The following is a 21,575-nucleotide window of genomic DNA, read 5'->3' as shown; positions in this document are numbered from 1 at the left end:
CTGTGCCTCCCTCGCTCCCTTGGGTTTAACCTCGCTATTGAATCCGCAAGCAAAATTCCCAGTATTTTATAATTGGATAATACTCAAGTCAGTTCCCCACAACACAACGGTTCTATAGAACGAAGAGCGTAGACAAATCACGATTCTATAATTTATTTCGTAAATAAAATGAATTGCAAATAAAATCGTGACGGATATTGTTCATCGTGACTTCTCACGCGAAATGTCGATATCATGAGTTAGGTGTCAACCAAAAAGGCATATCATTGGCCTTTTGATTAATACAATAACATTGTACACAAAAGGTAAGATACCTACAATACAACAATGTTACTTATCGGAACGAAGTAAGGAACTTAACTATTTACACCACACACACACACACTAACACGAAACTTTAATGGAGATAGGCACGACACAGGACAGATTTCCGACGCACTTAATTCTCATAAAAGTAATGAACAACTTTGAACAAAAAAAAATATCACGGGAATTACACGTGCCTATTCATTATTCTTAACACGAAATGTCATCGTAATCCGTAATCCAACATATCATTAATCAAGAAGGCATTATCGCGATTCTACATATACATATTCTCGTAGGTACCTATATATCATGTAGCAAAATAAGTTTTTTTTGGTAATTTAGGAATAATTATACTAGTAGGTAACCCAAATTCGCAATTTCCATTGTGATCATTGTACGTTTCCGTCGTTTTTTGTACAATTAACCTAAACACTGAACCGTATAAATACCTACTAGTTCATGTTTTTGTCTGATCGTGTAGATGTGATGTTTTCACAAAATCAGTAACTTAAAAAAGTCAAATGCAAACAACTAAAAATTAAATGAATAATATGTATATAGGTACAGTCTATGACCTATGACAATGGCCGTCCTCGAGTACCGCTGAAAGGTATACTTTTAACAATTAATAGACTATTTAACAAGCGCCCCATGAAACTGGCAAGGGCAGCATCCTCTTGGCTAGGTATATTACATCGCATTAAAATGTCTAAATGGCTTCAGTTCCGCGCACGCCTCCCAAATATCTGGAACACCATTGTTCCGTGATAGATAAAGTAGAGTCATTCATAATAGGTCGGTGACTTCTGACTAGTTGTCACACTATGGTGCATAGCGCATGTTATCTAATCGCACATAATTGCCTGCGTTCACCACGCTCAGGTAATACCTAGTATACCTACCCCCGTAGAACGCGCTCCATGGCTCTGAGCTGGCATCTTTACTTATTAGCTTATTACATTACTTTTTAGGTATCGTCTTGGGTCGTCCCATTCGTTTTTCGTCAAGTTCTTAAATTAGTCCTATTCTGCTTTCGTCACGCATTCTACATTGAAAGCCACCGACGATTGTGACGAATGTAGAATGGGTGACGAAAGCAGAATAGGACTAATTTAAGAACTTGACGAAAAACGAATGGGACGACCCAAGACGATACCACTTTTTACACTAGTGACATTTTTGGTTTAAGAATTATTGGTGTACCTCGGACATATTTGTTTTATAATAATAATAAGTTTCTTTATTTCGGACAAACAAAAGTATCCATAGAGTGTTAGTAATACAAGCAAATATCTTAAAAACTAGTGTTAGTATTTTTACATTATAGACATTTATGTTCGGCTAATTTAACTTGGCGTCATCGGCTATGCTATAATATCTTGCACAAAAATATCCATACATGACCCTCTCTTGTAACTCTCTACAAATACACATATCAACAATAACAGCATGTATATTATCGTGTGTAATATCGACATAATTGCGTATATTCAGAGGAAGTCATAAACGGGCCTGCGTCATCGATTACTGATTTCAATCATGACGTATGACATGGCTTCATTGAAGAAGATTGTTTAGATCAAGGCCGCAATATAATGCCACAATCAGAGCAGGCACCATTGTCGAACTCTACGGGCAATTTTTGCTACATGCGGACTTTAACTTATGCTGATTTTTGCTACGGCGGCTAGCGCTACGAGTGTAGGTAGCGTAGCGTGAATGTTTAGGTTAGAAAGATAGTTATAGTACTTATATTGTTTTATCAGCTACTATGGATGCTGAGTGAACTTTACTTATATCGCGCACTCAGGTCCTTGGTTGGCCTCTGTGACAATTGTCACCCATCAACAATGACAATTTGACGTACCTACCTACCATCAGCAGTAAAATTGCAAAAAAACTTATACAATGAATTCATTCATAGGTAATTTCTCCATGCAATTTCGCCGCTCACTGTACATTGCTGGTCCAACATTCAAATACCTTATGTATTGAGGCTACGTACTTTCCTTACTTATTAACCCGGAAATGTCAGTGTCAGATGTCAATTATCAGCGTGATGGAATAGGCGCCTGATGCGCTCGCTCGCCTAAGTCTTACATACGTAACTTATCATAGTTGCCAGTGGTTCTCACTTTCGTTAATACTTAACCAATGTCTCTCTCTTATCCAGATGCTCCAGGAGAAGAGGCTCTGCATCCTCGGCGCGGAGCTGTCAGAGCTGGACATCTTCGAGAGGCTGCTGCGCTTCGGCGGCGCCCAGCTGAGGCTGCTCCAGTGCTTCCAGGTCAGTCAGTACCTTATGTTGCCTAAGTCTATAGTCTGGGCAATAAAGGTCCACAAATAAAAATTCCCGGTTAGTCAGTACCTTATGTTGCCTAAGTCTAAAGTCTGGCCAATAAAGGTCCGCAAGTAAAAAGGTACGCTGTCTAGAGGGACGCCACTCCAGCGTCTACGGAGCGTCAGCATCTAGACAACGTTATGGCTGCTGCTCGATGCAACGTTGCCGCAACTACGTAGCGACATCATTTTCCATAGCGCTGGTTAGACCCCGACGCTCAAAAGACGCTTGTGTGGGGTCTCTCCTGGCTCAAAAAACAATAAAGTCGGATCAAACATGCATCGACATATAGTGGAAATACAGCCGGTAACGTTAGGACGTTCGATGAAAAGTCTAGTCTGTTTTCAATCGAAGTGGCTGTTGCCTTGCAATCGAAGTGGCTGTTGCCTATATATGACTTAAGTATATGAGATAGGCCTCACTCATTAATAGGATAATTTAACATCATTCATAATCATTTAACTGCGATAATGATATAAAACCTTCATTAAACACGTAAAACAATGGACAATTATTCTAGTACTTAATCATAACAGAAATCTGTATTATACCCATTATACCCATAGTAAATGTATGGCGAACTTGATTTTAGAAATCGGACAGGCCATACTATCGTAATCACATCGATCATCATAAGTATTAACACTGAATGTTATCGCACTTATATTGAGGAGCAAAAGGTCAATGAACAAACAGTATTTTTATACCAGAGTGCCTTGTAATGTAATGAATCATGCATGCATACATTGTCATGGAGAATAACAGAGTTATACTTCATTTTAGTTTTCTTCTTGGTTCTTACTCATGTATTCGATCGTGGAAAGATAAGTAGATTGCTAATCATCAGCCATTTTTATTATAATACTTTATAGGCAAATGAGAAGAAGTTAGAAGTGCAGTCAGCACAAAAAGGGTGTCACAATAAAATTTTCACACCAACGCGAAGAAAATCGTAACTGTAAAATATCATAGGTTCAAAATCAAATCAAATCTAAATGAAAGTTATTGAACATTTTTCATTCAAAATCATCATTTAAAGGTAAATTCTGTCAGCCAACATAAGAAAACTCGAAATTTGCATCAGATTACTTTGCCCCACATACGGATAAAATGCAACATCCTCATCAGTTTTTGAACAATCAACCAGCTTTACCAGCTGGTGTCGTGAAAAAAAATGTTCAATTATATCCTTTATTCAAAAGTCTTTGTAAACAAGAAACGTAACGTAGGTTTCTTCTTTCTGTAACGTAAGACGATAACTGCGACACCATTCCTTCCATATCAATCGAGTGTAGACGCATTAGCGTCGGCTGTCGTATTGGCAACAATGCACTGTTTGTGCTCGCCAATGTCATTCTAATCATACACTCGTTAGGCTACAGCGCCGCGATTCATATTGCACCGACGGTGTACTTTGCTATGTACAGACTTAAAAAAACTGGACAAGTGCGAGCCGGACTCGCCCACCGAGGGTTCCGTACTTTTTAGTATTTGTATTTTGTTGTTATAGCGGCAACAGAAGTACATCATCTGTGAAATTTTCAACTGTCTAGATCAAGGTTCATGAGATACAGCCTGGTGACAGACAGATAGACAGACGGACAGTGGAGTCTTAGTAATAGGGTCCCGTTTTTACCCTTTGGGTAGGGAACCCTAAAAAGTACCTATAGATAAAATACCGGCGGACATAATGGGAGTCTTGGTCTCCGCCACCCAATAACTAGGTACCATCAATTTAGCTCATGATCATCACTTGAATATCGTGATATATTATTGTCATAAACAGTTAACTTTATCTGTCCTGTCATAAACTCTTTAATCGGACTCCGTTCTGCGTTTTAACTGTTCCCTAAAACACCGGGCAAGACATGTGCGCCGCGCCGACGCGCCGCCGCCGCCGCCGCCGACGATTTTTCCACGCCGCCGCCGCCGATAAATTTGACCGGCGTATAATCGGCGTGGGAAATTTTGTTACCTATCGTGTCTTATTCCATTTTGCGTAGTGAATAGATATTGTCAGAGGTATAATTTTAAGATCCTTATGCTTTTTCGCTTATTATTTGCCGGTGAACCAAATTAGCATCAGTTTTGTCGTTGCGGTGTTAGCTGTGATAACGATTTAGTGTTAATTTAAACAAGATCTCAGGTTATTATTTGATTTTTTTTCGCACAGCTTTTCTGTAGAACGTAAATGAAATTGTATATTATGTTATGTGATAAATAAATATGATTTATTTATTTATCACATAATATACAATTTCATTTAAAATTACACGATCAATTCTTAGTTATTTTATGGTGATTATCAGCTTTTTTTACTTAACAATATATATTTCAATCAAAATTATAAAAATCAGTTTAAAGCTTCGCAATAAGCTATACTTAAACAATTATACCTACTTATAGGAACTTAAATCACCAACTATCATCACTAGGCTTAGGACTTTTCGTTCTTTTCGTGTTCCGTGGTTCTAAAATCCTTGGAGCCGCCATATGTGAAATTTTCGAAGTCAAAGTCGAAGTCAAAAAGTATGAAGTTATTTTAAAGGCTTAGGACTTTTTGAAGCATACCGTGGTTCTAGATTCTATGGAATTTTTAGTCGTAAAATAATATATAATAAAGTAAAAAAGGACATTTAATATAAATAGTATAATGTTATATATTAATTTACAATGCATTTCATAACGGTAATTTCCTAGAAAATATAACGATAATTTCAGCAGACGAAACGCGATCGGTCGAAATAAAAGCTATAATATAACTCGCTAAGCTTTACTCAACAAATCAAACTTAAACTGAAGCTTCTAACAAAATTAATTTATGTAACATTTTTAGGTCAACTCTATTATTATTTATAAGCAATAATTCTACATATTTGAGAAAGTACTGGCTGTTAGAATAAGTGTGTCATAATCCTCATCAATTATTACTTCATTTTCGTCATTGAAATGGTAATAGGAATGAATAGTTATGATTTTCTCTATATTATCCGGGGTTAAACGAGTTCTACAATTATCAAACACCCTTTTGTGTGTCGAGAACGATAATTCCACGTCCACTGAAGTTAACGTTGTGTTCTCGAGGAATTGAGGTATTTCTTTATCATGGAGCTTTGTGACCAAATTTCGGTCTCTTATCAAAAGTGTCAACTAATTATGTCAATATTTTTTAATTTTAAATTGCGAATGAATTTGCACTACTCACTAAACACGGGCATTAAAGAGGATGGGTAAATAATATTGTAGCATCACATGTGATCAGTAATTAGTATTATATTAAAAAACCTATATAGTTTATGATAAAATTAATTACGTTCGATTAAAATGAACTCAGTAACGATGTGACAGTATGTATAAATCATTATATTTAATATGACATCATACTTGTTGACTTTGACTTTGACTTCGAAAATTTCACATACGGCGGCTCCAAGAATTTTAGAACCACGGTATGCTACGAAAAGTCCTAAGCCTAATCATCACTAAGCTAGTAGTAAAGAATACAAAGTAGACCTTAGTATTCCATAAAACGGGACACTTCAAAGACATTCTGTTGAGCGAATCTACCTGCCAGAGACGTTTTCTTTCGAAAACGATGACATATTTAATCTAACATTACATTTCTGTTAAACTTCAGTTCAGACAAATGTAAAGTATGTAGTTCATCATTATTTCGTAACAAATGGTGAGGCGACAGCGGCTGGGAAAAGTCAATATACATAGATTTAAGACTTAACTATAAAGATTTTTTTTGTGTTTTATTTGTATTCCACTTACAAAGTAAGTATAAATACTGCCTAAAAGGTAGCGTTATAAAGTATCCTTTTTATTTTAATATTTAAACATACCGTTGGTAACCGTTAGGTTGGTATTGGTAATAAATGGTTGCCAAGTGTCATGATGGGATATAATTTTCGGCAATAATTTAGAAAACACACATAATATGTTTTGGATAGCCTACTAAATACTCAGAAGGCTTTAATATAGAGTTTCTACAGCCACGTTCTCATGCAGTATCAAAAATTATGCCACGCCGATTTCACGCCGATCACGCCGCCGCCGCCGGTCAAAAAATCATCGGACGCCGCCGCCGATGATTTTGCCATCGGCGCACATCTCTAGCCGTACCATTATCTATAAAAACGGTCACCCATCCAAGTACCCGCCCGACGTTGCTTAACTTCGGTCAAAAATCACGTTTGTTGTATGGGAGCCCCACTTAAATCTTTATTTTATTCTGTTTTTAGTATTTGTTGTTATAACTGCAACAGAAATACATCATCTGTGAAAATTTCAGCTTTCTAGCTATCACAGATCACGAGATACAGCCTGGTGACAGACGGACGGACGGACAGCGGAGTCTTAGTAATAGGGTCCCGTTTTACCCTTTGGGTACGGAACCCTGACAAGCGGCAATGTACCTGGCCATTTCTATAATCTCTTTAAATTATTATTATTTGTTGATGTGAATGTACTTTAATAAAGAATAAAATGCAAGTTATAAAAATACAAACTCGATGTTTTATGATATCATGGAAATGACGAAAGACAAATTAAAATCGGCGATGTTATAACACGTGGAAAAGGCCTTAATCACGGAATATTATTTTAAATATTTACAAATAAATTAAATGTTGATATGCATTTCTCAGGAATGTGTGTGTGAGGTGTATGTAAGTACTGTATGGGAGATTACTGTTCACGTGGAGTCGTAATGAAAACGAACTGTTCACGTATAGATCCCATCATCAAAGCCGGATACACAATATATAGGTACTATCGACGATGTACATACGTAAATAGATAAATAATAATGACGAGTATATGCTTACGACATAGAAGACATCCATAACACAGGACCAAATATCTGTGATAACCTCCATCATCGAAGGCAGGCATTTCCTTATAATCCTATCTTACTTACTGCTGTGGCGCAACTACCCGAAGTAGATATTGGCCTCCGACATCAAAGACCGCCATGCTACTCTGTCCAAAGCCGTGTCTGTCCAGTCGACGGCGCCGAGTTCGCTAAGGTCTTATAATCTCCTATCTAACAGTTTTTTTTTCTTTGTTCCAGGCCGTGATAGAGCATGGATCGAAGCTGTCAGCAGAGCTGGCCACCGGCTACTTATCGCGCTGCGACGCCAACGCGCGCTCTGAAGAATGCCTGATCCAACTGGGCCTGCGGCTCGGTCAGTATCTGAGCTTAGGTCTTACGTGGAACGTTGCTGAGAATAGTGACGATACAGAGACGACCAAGCTGGCAACGTCGCGCGAAGACAGGACGTATGAAGATAGCCTCATCTATATGGGCTTGAGACTCGGTCAGTAGATTAACTTTTGGTTACAATCGCGAGGTCAATCACACATATGCAGTATGGAGACGAAGCTGGCAACGTCGCGTTGTGAAGACAGGACGTGCAAAGATAGGCTCATCGATCTGGGCTTGACACTCGGTCAGTAGAACTTTAGGTTATCAATCATGTTCCGAGGAATGCCTCAGTGGACTGGGCATGCAGCTCGGTCAGTAATATCTGAGCTCAGGTCTTGCATGGAACGTTGCTGACGATAGTGACGACCATATTGATACATAGCTGCCCCCAGGTCCAGGGTGTAGGTCCCAAAGCTGGCAACGTCGCTTTCTGAGGTAGGACGCGGTGTGACGATAAACTCATCGATCTTGGCTTGAGACTCTCTCAGTAGATAGCTAAGAAGAATACTTGATCCAACTGGGCTTGTGGCTCGGTCAGTATCTGAGCTTAGGTCTTGTGTGGAACGTAACTGACTATCACATAGATACAGAATCGACGGGGACGAAGCTGGCAACGTTGCGTGAAGACAGCTCGCGGTGGTAAGATATTAGGTAGCCTAAGTTTTGTGAGCTTGAGACTTGGTCAGTAGATTTATTTCAGGTCTAGAACGCTTGCTTCAAGGATTAGTCTGGGCTGGCGGCTGCAGTGTAGTTCTACTGATAGCTTAGTTAGATGCAAACTTCAGCCAGTACAGACTTGAAAAACATAGTCGTCGCTGCCGGTGCCAAACACAGTCTTAAGATAGTCTAAGCCGATCGGCAGCTTAAAACGACCCATATTAGACTCGGGAAATACCACAGTGTCAGAGAGTTGAGTTGAGACTAATATTGACGTACCTAGTTTAAACTCGTGACTCTGGGCCACGTGAGTGAAACACGTTTCTATGGTCGTATACAATGGTCGCGTGTTTTGAGATTGACATATTGAAATACTTTCGTGTTTTGAGAATATCTAACAATTTAATCTTGTATCGCAAAATAAAACATAAATTGTTAATGAATTCCTATTGTTCTTGGGAAGTAGAGATTCTCAAAACATTTTGCTGGCAGAGTGTTATCTAATTATCTTATCTTATCGTTTTCCCATAGGGATCTTGCAGAGTGGCAAAGCGTTAAGACTCATACATTGACAATTACTGTGTATGAAAAGTTGAAAACCTTAGCCGACCTATCTAGTTAGTGCCAAGGCATTATTAGAGTCTGAACCTGAACTTAGAAGAAATGCTGGAGATTCCTAAATCCATATGTTTAAATTCTGTTGTGCAATCGAATTCTCTGTTTCGCATGCCTGTATTTACTCTACTAATTTAAAATACCTAACGTTTATCCTACGTATACTTACACCATCTTATCTAAGTACGCGATCAGCAAAACGAATCCATTATGAAATAAAATGTTAATATTTTTCTGCTCTCTCAAATCTAGCCAATTTATAAACTTACCCTTGAACTTTAATTGTGCCTATCTACTTAGCCAGATACAGCGGATACAGGTCATTATTTTGCACGTTTATAAAAACCGGCCAAGTGCTAGTCGGACTCGCGCACAAAGGCCTCCGTACCATTACGCAAAAAATGAAGTTTGTTGCATGGGAGCCCCACTCAAATGTTGATTTTATTTTGTGTTTAGTATTTGTTGTTATAGCGGCAACAGAAATATGTACATCATCTGTGAAAATTTCAACTGACTAGCTATCACGGTTCATGAGTTACAGCCTGGTGACCGACAGACGGACGGACGGACAGCGGAGTCTTAGTAATCGGGTCCCGTTTTTACTCTCTGGGTACGGAACCCTAAAAATCGCTTACGCATGTGCACAAAAAAGTTTTTAACCGGTAATAAAATTATTAGCAGGTAAATGTAAATTATTTAGCAAACTTAGTCAACTCATGTCATGGCGTTAGTCATAAAATTCATAAACGTATCTCTAACAAGCCGTTGGTAATCATTTGACCCTGTCCGTCATTTTGACGTTTGTCAGAAAGTGACAAATTGAACTTGCCAAACAATTTTTATGAATAAGGGGCTTTTTTTCCGGTATTTCCTTGTTGTCAGTCACCTCACCTGTAAGTTTTAAGTATGTCAAAACCATTTAATAACCGCGGCGTGTCAAATTGATGGTTTGTGTTTTAACTAGGTAGATAAATAATACCTTCCCTTCACCAACAAATTGTCATGCAGTTTTACTTAACACGAGAAAATAAATGATTTATGATTTAGAAAATGATGTGTATGTATTTGAGTAGGTACAGTCAGCAGCAGAAGTTGCTAAGCGGGCGAGGTGTTCAAAATTACCTTGACACGCTCTTATTCTCTTAACAATAAAGTCGCGTCCAGATCATTTTGAACACCTCGCCCGCTTAGCAACTTCTGCTGCTGACTACTAAGTGTGTTATTGTTATCAAAAAGGTTTCTCTTTAAAATTTATTTTGTTTCTGTCTGTTGCAGGTGGTTTTCTGAATGAGGCGGGCTGGTACGCGGACGCGCAACGCGTATTGTTACGTTGTCGCGCGCTATGCCGCGCTCAGCCGCCGAGCGCGCACTACACACGACTCACTCTCGAATGTTGCCACAGGCATGTACACTGATTCTGATAGTCTCTAACTATATACCAAGCATCCCCCGGTCCCGTTTTAACACATTCATTGCCACTATGTGCTACGGTTACGCTCGTAGCGCGTAGCCACGTTTTTGCCGTAATTATGGAGCGCGTAGTCGCTACGAACAGTGTACCCGACTGTCGGGTTCTTCGCCGTGAATGTGTTAACATAATTGGGATAGACAAACGTACGTAATACGACATCCAACGTCAACGCTCGACATCCTTGTTTTTACTGCAAAAATGCACAACAGTGTACCTTAAAGGCGACATCTAGTTCAAATGTTAAAGACAGGACTCACCTTTTAGACACGTATTTCCACTTCAGCATCTTATTGTTAATCCTTTTTTCATTTGCAATGTCACGTGTGCCCGCAACATAAGTGGACAAGACAACTAATTAGAAAATCATACAGAGTACAAACAAATACTCTACTTCGCTTCGTTATAACCCAATGTGTTAAGTATTAAGTAGGTGCTAAAGTATATTAACATGACTAACTGGCAATGTCCGGTCCACTAAGCAAGTTGTGCGATTACATCTAAAACGTGACAAAATTCACGTGTTCTTCTGACTTGATGCCATTGACCTGTGCTTGTCCTAATTAAAACATACGTGATTAGGTAATGTGAGAATGATCGTTATCTATGCAAATATTGCCCCGGTTTTTGTGTCAAAGCAAATGTTTCCTAACATGTAAATTAATTTCTCGATGGTAACTACATATGTATAATATACGAATATGTTTGATATATGTCCCAAAGTATCCAATTGTCACCGGACTAGTCCCAATAAGGCCTAGTTTCCCCTCTGGGTTGGAGTTTAGGTGGCAATTTTAAGATTACGTTGCGGAGCAGACCCTGGCCCCCCAAGAGAACCGTGGCAAAAACTGGGACAGTTTGCCTTTTTTTTGCAGTTTTGTGATCTGAAGAAGTTCTGTGCGTAGAAGTATGATTGAAACAATTAAATTAATTTATGGTTTCTTTACAGACTGCTAAACACACAATCCGCCTATTGCTGCTTCCCGGCCGCGGCCGAAACGTACGCACTAGCTCTCGACCTGCTGAGCCTCACCGACGACGCTCCCACACAGACCGCTCGCCCAGACACGCCCAGACATGTCTCCGAGGAGTGCAGCCGCAGGTAACAGACCTTATGTCGGTGCAGTAAGATTCATTCTGAACTAGCGCTCGACCTGCTAAGCCTACAAAGAATAAGTTAGCTACAACTCTACAAAAGCGCCGAAGGAATAACTACAAACGAAAGTTAATCTTAAGTGTGTAAGTTTAAGGTTCAAAATGTCCCATTTTCAAATTCAAATCAATGTCAATTTTTTTCCCAGACTGGACACATGCGACATCCTCTCCCAAGTCCCCGGGCTGACCGACCCGCACGAGCCGGCCAGCGAATGGGCACTCTCAGCGCTCCTAGCGCGCCTCTTCAAGGAATTCAGCGCTCTGTTCTTCGTGCGCTGCGATTACAGCGCCGCGCACGCGTGGGCTATGCGCGCCTTACGTCTGCTGCGTCCCGATACGCCGGCAAAGTAAGTGTCACATTGATCAAATTGCTTGCTACATGGCGCTGTGCGGTTACGGGTGATTTCTACATCGCGCTAACGGTGTATCGTCGTCGTCGCACGAAGATATTGTGTCAAAATGAACAAATGCTGCTGCATTTTACGCCCTCAATTATTATTTAATATATATTGTCTGATTGTAATTTTAACCTTTTGAACGCCAAACGGCGCGGCGTATCCATTTGCCGTGCCACTGACGCCACGGGGGTAAAATTTAGTTTTGTGAATAAATAATTCCAAACTAAAAATGGGATGTTTTTCAGTAGATTTTCATCATATAACGATCGACGTCAAATGCCGACTTTGGCGTCGTTGTCACGATTTTGCGTTGTCGTCAGTTGCCGTCTGTGGCGTTCAAAAGGTTAAAAGAAGGTTTCTTTTCTTCTGACTTAGGGGTTCGGAATGTTCTGATACTTACCTAATAATCAATGTTGATACAGGATACAGACGATAAATGTTTTGTTGAATTTCGATTAGCAGAATTTTATGGATAAAACATGACAATAGAATGCCATTGTCTAAAACTGGAAAAACAATAACAGTGTACAGATAATGTACAGGTAATTAGACTTTTGTCTATGTTCGATTAGATAAGAAATCCATATTTATAACAAAGAGAGGATACTATTTTAAGGCGGGATTAAGAGATATGCAAATATTTAGGTTAATCGCCTTTCCGGTTATTTTATAATTATCGGTCAAATGAGGATGACAATGACATACTTAGATGAAGATATGATAAATATTTTGATAGTAGTTATCATTACTTTAACATTTCATAAAAAAGACATCAAAAAAGTCAATGAACTACCTAAAATCCTAAATGACATGGGTGGTTTTAGTTATTTTTTGTGAAAACGGCTCAATGTATCGCCCGGATTATTCCGAAATGAGAATTTACCGTTTTCCGAAATACCCCAAACAGCTTTGGGGAATAACCGCTTTCTGATTGTATATTTTCTTATCTTATTGTGCCATTCTGATCTCCTATGCGCAATAAGCTCGTCCCAACGCTCAAAGGAGATATCGCAAGCTTTGAAATGGCGCTTCAGAACGTTTTTATTAGAGATGCCCCGAATAGTGAATTTGGCCGAATACCGAATATTCGGCGACCTAATAATCGGCATGACATGCGAACATTTTGAGTTACAATTATTATGAAAACTGTTCGCCAACAAAGCACAACGTTTGCTAAGATATATTTTTATGTTGAACAGAATTAATGAATGTAGTTAGAGTCAATCAAATCAGACCCAATATGATAAAAATAAAATATTTTGTAATCAACAAATGCTTCCTTCAACAGTGCCTTCGTATTTAACTACTTTCCAAGAATACATTTTAAATATTAAATATACCTAGTTTTTAGTTATTTTTTGTGTAATTTTTCTTTTGAGGTAGGTGCAATAGATATTCAGTATTCGGCCGAACACTAGGCAACAATCGGCCGAATACCGAATATTCGGCAAAGTGGCCGAATACCGAATATTCGTGGCATCTCTAGTTTTTATACCGCCGAGACCGTCCCCGTGGCTACGCTTCCAATCCCTGAGTTCTGAATAGAAAACGGGTTAGAGTCCCCAGCAAGCTCGGCCCAATTCCACCTTCCCATACAGACGGAGTTCGTTCTCATTTTAAAACTACGTACTGTAATGAAACTTTGCACATACAATGACATGAGGTATATCTAGTCCTGTAATTAGTTTATAACTTCAGGTGACAAAGAAAACTCACTTATTACTAAAAAAAATTTAAACAAAAATCGACCTTCTTTTAGTACTAGGTAATATGGTTCACTGTGGCACAGTACACTAAGAACAGTAGTGAATCTAAGGCCGCTCGGCAAGTTATTTGCCTACTTTTGCGTTGGCGCTTAATAATAAATAATAATAAATAAAAATCATTTATTTCAGACTAAAGGTCCATACATTGTTAGTGAACATTAAAACCTTATTACTAGTGTTAGTATAACATAAAAATAGACTAAAGTAAAACTAAAAACTAAACAATAACTGCATGCAGTCTCTGCCAACGGCTGAGCATGGGGCCGTTTTCGCGCTCCATAAACACGCTCAGAATGCTGTTGGGGCTGCCGCGCAGGCGACGCATCAGTGAAGCGCACCTCTTGCGCATTATCGCCGCAAAGCTGTCAATTTGTGCCTCGGCAAACATACCAGAGGCACTACAAAATCGCGGCAACCCCATCAACACCCGGAACGCGTTATTATATTGCACACGTAGGCCGTTGTATGCCTTCTGCGTATAGTTGGTCCACAGGCTGCATGTGTAGAATGACTGACAGTACGCTTTGAAAAGTGTAGTCTTTACTTGTACAGTACATTTCGCGAACCTGCGGGCCAACATGTTGCATCGGACAGCCAACGACCTACGCTCTCGCTCAATATCTATGTCATCACTCAGGTCGTCAGTGACCCAGTGACCCAGGTACTTGAACTTAGTGACAAAGTTTAAAGGGACATCGTAGAGTGCCACTAGCGGTACCGTCGGATAACTTTTTTTACCGGCTTTAAAAATCATCACTTCGCTCTTTTTGACATTATACCTGAGTCCATGGGCCACAGCATAGGACTCGCATATTTTTATCAACCTTCTCATCGAGTCGATTGAAGGGCCGAGCAGCACCATGTCATCAGCGTAACTATAATTGTTGGCAGCGACTCCGTCAATGTGACATCCGGCATAGGTACTGCTCAGCTCCTCGATGAGTTGGTTGACATACAAATTGAACAGTTTTGGGGAAGACAGCCCACCCTGTCTCACCCCACACATCAAATTATAGTTACTCGAGACTGTGTTACCCCATCTTACAAAGTTATTTTGATGTAAATACCAATATTTAAACAGAGCTATCACTTCCCTAGGTACACTTGTTTCATTTCGTAACTTGGCCCATAATATATCATATGATACAAGGTCGAATGCCTTTGATAAATCCAGGAACACACCATAAACCGGTGTATTCCTACTAGTGTAGTACTGGACGGTATTCTTGAGGGCCAGGATAGCACTCTCTGTGGACAGCCCACGCCGAAAGCCAAATTGGGCGTCATTTAATTTGATATGCTGATCTAACTGGGCATCAAGTAGACCGTCCAGTACCTTGGCAATGGTGGTAGCCAAGGATATCGGCCTATAGTTAGACAGATCAGAGGCATCACCCGTCTTATTTTTGACGATTGGGACTACAACAGTCTGCATTAGTTCATCGGGCAGATAACAATGGTTCAGACAGAGTGTAAAAAACATGGCAAGTACTCTGGGCAGATGTTTTCCAGCGTGCTTCAGGTGCTCAACGCTGAGTCCATCATGCCCCGGCGATTTACCTCGCTTAGGGTTGTCACTTTTATTTTTAGTTAAATATTATTTGCGTATTATGAGTAGCACTACGTTTCTATTTATTATAATATAATGAAATGTTCTATCAATCCATAAATGAAGTATAAATAAAACGCTTTTTAAATATTTACATTAGGAAATGGCAGTTATTAAACAAATTATAAATTCGATACAGAAAAAAAATCCTCCGGTTTCTGCATGTTCGGAACGTTTTATTGTTTGCGGTTCTTAAAGTAAATTCTCATCCTTACGTATAACTTTAGTAAAAAGGTTTTAGGGAAGCATGGGCAAGTAGGTATTATGAAGAATGACAAGTCCGGGTTTGAGGAGTCGTTATTGAGACACTATAATATTTTTTTACTACTCGTCGACTGTAATTTTTGAATTAAGATTTCATATACCAAACTGCAAATGGGTATTTTTAATGTACGGGTCCCAACTCAACTATAATATTCATTTCGATACAGTTTATTCAACTATAATGAAATTGACCAATCACAGCTCGCCGCGGTCAAGAGGACGAAACAAAACCATAGCTCAAATTAATTATTAATGTTAGGTTGTATAGTAGAAATAATTGGTTCATAAGTCAGAAACGCGCATGTGACACCCTTAATATAGCAACATCCATAGACTACGAAAACCACTTAGTGTTGCTTGTTAGTCTCCGTAGGCTATGGTGGCCAAAATCGAGAAAATAACTGTCTAAAAATTGAATTTAGCGCGGAGCAAGTACCAGGGCCTCATGAGTTACGAGAAGGTGTCATTGACCAACTAACGCGGTGGCCGGGGCGCGTACCAGTATTATGAAGGTATCGCGGCTGCTCCCGTATCTTAGCTGTATACTTTTGGTTTGGTTTGTTTGTATGATTCTACTAGTTTAAAGTATTATTTTTGTTGATTCGTAGAAAAAGTATTGTATACAATAGTGATATTCAATCTTGTTTTACTTATACTATTGCCTCTGTTCATAGTCATGATCAAAAAAATTAAGGCCTACCGTCAGAGCAGACAAATGCGAGCGGGCGGGTAGCGTACTCGATTGCGCGCGATCACAGTCGCGGTACGGCCCACACTGCCGCCACCGTATTCCCCCGTATATTATGCTAATGTGTGCGTGGCAGCGCGTGCGTACACGGCGCCCGGCGCGCACGCACACATTCAAGCCGGCAGCGGCACATTTCTATGAAGATTCACTACTGTTCTTGTACTGTGACTGTGGCTATGAACTTGTGGTGGTAATTAGTGAGTTGTCACCTGTCGATAATAATATAGCTCCCGTTTATAAAACAAACGAAATAGAGCAAAAACAAGTTTTGTATCAAAAACTTAAATTCGCTGTCTGTTTTTAAACTGGTCTGAAGTGTAATAAAAATTCCTTCTTCCATAACAGCAATATATTTCCTGATCACAATATTCCGTTACAGTTCAATATCCAATCACCTCATGCACTTCACAATCGTCCTCCCTTCACCTCTGCCCGTAACCGAATGCCCGTTAACCGCCATGCCAGTCGTCTTTTATTCTTTCTTCCAACTACCTTCTATTTACAAAGGTCAACTATGTATCAATCACGTTACTTTTAAATTTATTAAATTATAGATTACCAATGATTATTCAACTCTTTATTTCATTAAATCTGTTTCTAATAATTAGTAATTTTAATGAATCTTACACTCGCCCATCCTGACATTGTGCATGTCCTCATGCACAGTCATACTAATCGCGTCTGTCATCTAATCTTACACTCGGCATGTCAAATCATCGGGCATTCAGTAAGAAAATTATTAATCCTTCATTACCCATTTAATACAATTTCTTTGTTTGTCTATATACATTTTTCTTATTATTTATTGAATTAATCTATATCTTCACATAATTATTTCAAATCCAATAAATCCATCTAAATATTTAAGTTTCTATTCAATAATTATACAACAATATACAAAAAATTTTATGCATCAATACATATAAAGTACATTACTTAACATATTCGATTGCTATGTTTTTTTTTTTTTCACTCATTATTTCTCGTCTTTTTTTTTGATTCCGTTTGTTTTTTTTTTTATCACTCTCATGACACAAACGTGTCTCACAACATACCATTTTTTTAATCAAATTTTACGTGTAGCACATTATTTCTCTTGTTTTTTGATTCCATTTTTATTTTTTTAATGTGCTACTTACTGAATCACTCTCATGACACAAACGTGTCTCATCACAACATAACATTCTCTATTTCCGTCTTTTTTTTCATCCAATAATTTAATAATGTAATAATCCAATAATTTAATAATCCAATAATCCAAAAATTTAATAATTTAATAATCCAAAAATTTAATAATTTAATAATCCAATAATTTAATAATTTAATAATTTAATAATCCAATAATTTAATAATTTAATAATCCAATAATTTAATAATTTAATAATCCAATAATTTAATAATTTAATAATCCAATAATTTAATAATGTAATAATCCAATAATTTAATAATGTAATAATCCAATAATTTAATAATTTAATAATCCAATAATCCAATAATTTAATAATCCAATAATCCAATAATTTAATAATCCAATAATCCAATATTTTAATAATCCAATAATCCAATATTTTAATAATCCAATAATTTAATAATCCAATAATCCAATATTTTAATAATCCAATAATCCAATATTTTAATAAACCAATAATCCAATAATCCAATAATCCAATAATCCAATAATCCAATAATCCAATAATCCAATAAGTCAATAAGTCAATAATCCAATAAGTCAATAATCCAATAACTAAACTCAATAATCCAATAACTCAATAATCCAATAACTAAACTCAATAATCCAATAACTAAACTCAATAATCCAATAACTCAACTCAATAATCCAATAACTCAACACAAAAATCCAATAACTCAACACAAAAATCCAATAACTCAACTCAATAATCCAATAACTTAACTCAATAATACAATAACTCAACTCAATAATCCAAAAACTCAACTCAATAATCCAATAACTCAACTCAATAATCCAATAACTCAACTCAATCATCCAATAACTCAACTCAATAATCCAATAACTCAACTGAATAATCCAACTCAATAATCCAATAACTCAACTCAATAATCCAATAACTCAACTCAATAATCCAATAACACAACTCAATAATCCAATAACTCAACTCGATAATCCAATAACTCAACTCGATAATCCAATAACTCAACTCCATAATCCAATAACTCAACTCAATAATCCAATAACTCAACTCAATAATCCAATAATTCAACTCAATAATCCATTAAATCAACTCAATAATCCAATGAACCCTACTCAATAATCCAATACTCTACTCAATAATTAAATAAACTCATCTCAATAATCCAATATACTCATCTCAATAATCCAATAAACTCATCTCAATAATCCAATAAACTCATCTCAATAATCCAATAAACTCAACTCAATAATCCAATAAACTCAACTCAATAATCCAATAAACTCAACTCAATAATACAATAAACTCAACTCAATAATCCAATAAACTCAATAATTCATTAACTGATTAATCCAGTAATCCAGTACCTGATCAATCCAGTAACTGATCATTCCAGTAACTGAACAATCCAGTAACTGATCAATCCAGTAACTGATCAATCCAGTAACTGATCAATCCAGTAACTGATCAATCCAGTAACTGAACAATCCAGTAACTGAACAATCCAGTAACTGATCAATCCAGTAACTCATTAATCCAGTAACTCACTAATCCAGTAACTCATTAATCCGTAACTCATTAATCCGTAACTCATTAATCCGTAACTCATTAATCCGTAACTCTTTAATCCGTAACTCATCGATCCGTAACTCATCAATCCGTAACTCATCAATCCGTAACTTATCAATCCGTAACTCATCAATCCGTAACTCATTAATACGTAACTCATTAATACGTAACTCATTAATACGTAACTCATTAATACGTAACTCATTAATCCGTAACTCATCAATCCGTAACTCATTAATCCGTAACTCATTAATTAAAATAATCCAGCAATTTTATAATACGATAATATTATACTTATCATCATATGTAGGTATTATCATCATATCGTTATATTACTTGCCACTTAAAGCTTCAGTTGCACCAACCACAATTGACGAATTGATCAACAGCAATCAGCAGAGCTTTGCTTGCTACAATAACCAAGCTAAAATATTTAAAATGCAACAACTTCTTAAAACCAAGGATACTGAAAGCGAATCAATACACGGTTATAATGAATACTTTTCTAGTGTAGGCCCAACCTTGGTTATTCAATCAACACCAGCCAAAATGATCCCGCCAACATTATAAGATTTATAAGATTGAAAAAAAAATCCCGTCAGTTTCTCTTATTATTCTAATAATAATTAGAAAATTATAGATTTCCCGGATACGCGGAACTGTCCTGTTAGGCCGCACACTTGTGTTAGGGTTAAAGAACAAGTCGGTAATTTTAACCAAACAACTTTACATATACTTGGATTAACTTTGTTTCTAATCTACATTAACGACTTGACTTTCTTGGATCTGACCAATGCAGACGTTGTGCTACGCAGATGACACGGCAATACTATTTCACGGTGCTTCCTGGGATGCAGTTAGCGCCTTCACAGAAAGCGGTCTAGCTTTGGTGACGAACTGGCTTCAATACAATTTGTAACTCTAAACGCAGACTAAACGAGATATGTGTGCGTGTATAAAACAGCTGCTTCCACCTCGTGGTCTCTAAATGTGTCAAAAGTTTATTCATATATTAGTTACCACTGGTACCTACCAGACGTCATGTAATTGTAAAACAATAGAAAAACTTCGTCTATAAAGTACTTAGGTGTTATTCTGGATGAGCAGACTGACAACCGACAGAGGAAGATGAGAAACTCAACTTTACAGCGTACATTCAAACCACAGTTAAATAGTGTCAGGAAATAACCTAACACTCATTTAAATATCTTCGAAATATCATGGATATACCACAGCGCCAATCAACCTATATTGCCCTAGCTCAACCCATTATTACGTAGGTAGGTACTAATATCGGTGTATAGCGTATAGCGCATCGATCGTTATTGTTTTTTTTTTTTTTTTTTTTTAATATACTAAATTATGAACAAATACTGAAGAAACGTAACTTAGTCTTTCCTTTACCAGCGTTAACGTCACATTTTGCCAAAAGAGGAAACAACCAAGATCAAAACTTATAAATTAGGCTAACGAGCCCCATACAACTAACTTGAGCGAACTACAGGACACCACAGCATTGCCTGGACAACGATTCCACCCCCATAATCTGTGAACCCGTACCTCGAGACAACTTTCGTCAATACAAATAACTTTAAGGTACTGTACCAAAATATTCGCAGTTTAAGCAATAAACGACATCTATTAAAATCTACAACTGAAGACGACAAAGATATACAAGCCATCCGTTCCTGTCCTGTGCGGCTTCCACGTGAAAGCGATCCTGGCCGTGTTGTCCTTCCGTGTTAATCTTCGAAGCCACCTCTCATTGCCTCGGCCGTGTCTGCCGCTGCTGCGGCTTCGCTGGATGCGACTCCGTCTGTTGTTCCTCGGGGACTGGCGGCGGTTGCGACTTCGGCTTCGACGTTCTTGTCCATCATCAGATTTCGATTTTCGGTCACGCTCAGGAGTTTTCAAGCGCCGCCTTGATGTTTTTTTCCTCATGGTCTGTAGGCGACAGTTCCTTATTTTATGTATAATTTAAGTTTAGGTATAATCATGCTCATTTAAAATATGTAAACTTGTTTCTAGTATTAAGAAAGCCAAAGATTTCTTTATAATGTAAACTAAAGTATCAAAAATCCCTGGCTACTCATTATGTTATTGTATTAGTCGTAATTTTAATTAATAAGGTTTATTTCGTGCATACTAACTCCATCTATTGAGCCTAACACACTTAATTGTGAATATTTAAAATAAAGTCACAGAGGGCGCTGGCGTGTATACTTAACCTAAAACATATTGCGAATTTTACCGTGACCTATCTGCTCACCACGCGACACGCGAGCACTCTCTTAT

The 21,575-nt window shown here is 37.8% G+C and overlaps 1 protein-coding gene across 2 annotated transcripts in view; it reads left to right on the top strand.

Annotated features, from left to right (window-relative positions):
* LOC134796284 (amyloid protein-binding protein 2) overlaps positions 1–21,575 on the top strand; it is a 99,934-nt gene that overhangs the window by 59,221 nt on the left and 19,138 nt on the right. For both annotated transcript variants that reach the window (XM_063768344.1, XM_063768343.1), the window contains exons 2-6: positions 2,483–2,596; positions 7,728–7,842; positions 10,410–10,536; positions 11,552–11,704; positions 11,904–12,104. In XM_063768344.1, the coding sequence (XP_063624414.1) occupies positions 2,483–2,596; positions 7,728–7,842; positions 10,410–10,536; positions 11,552–11,704; positions 11,904–12,104 (710 nt within the window). The remainder of the gene's footprint in view (positions 1–2,482; positions 2,597–7,727; positions 7,843–10,409; positions 10,537–11,551; positions 11,705–11,903; positions 12,105–21,575) is intronic.

This window comes from Cydia splendana, chromosome 13, assembly GCF_910591565.1.
Source record: "Cydia splendana chromosome 13, ilCydSple1.2, whole genome shotgun sequence".
NCBI lineage: Eukaryota > Metazoa > Arthropoda > Insecta > Lepidoptera > Tortricidae > Cydia > Cydia splendana.
This window is presented reverse-complemented; position numbering and strand designations above follow the sequence as displayed.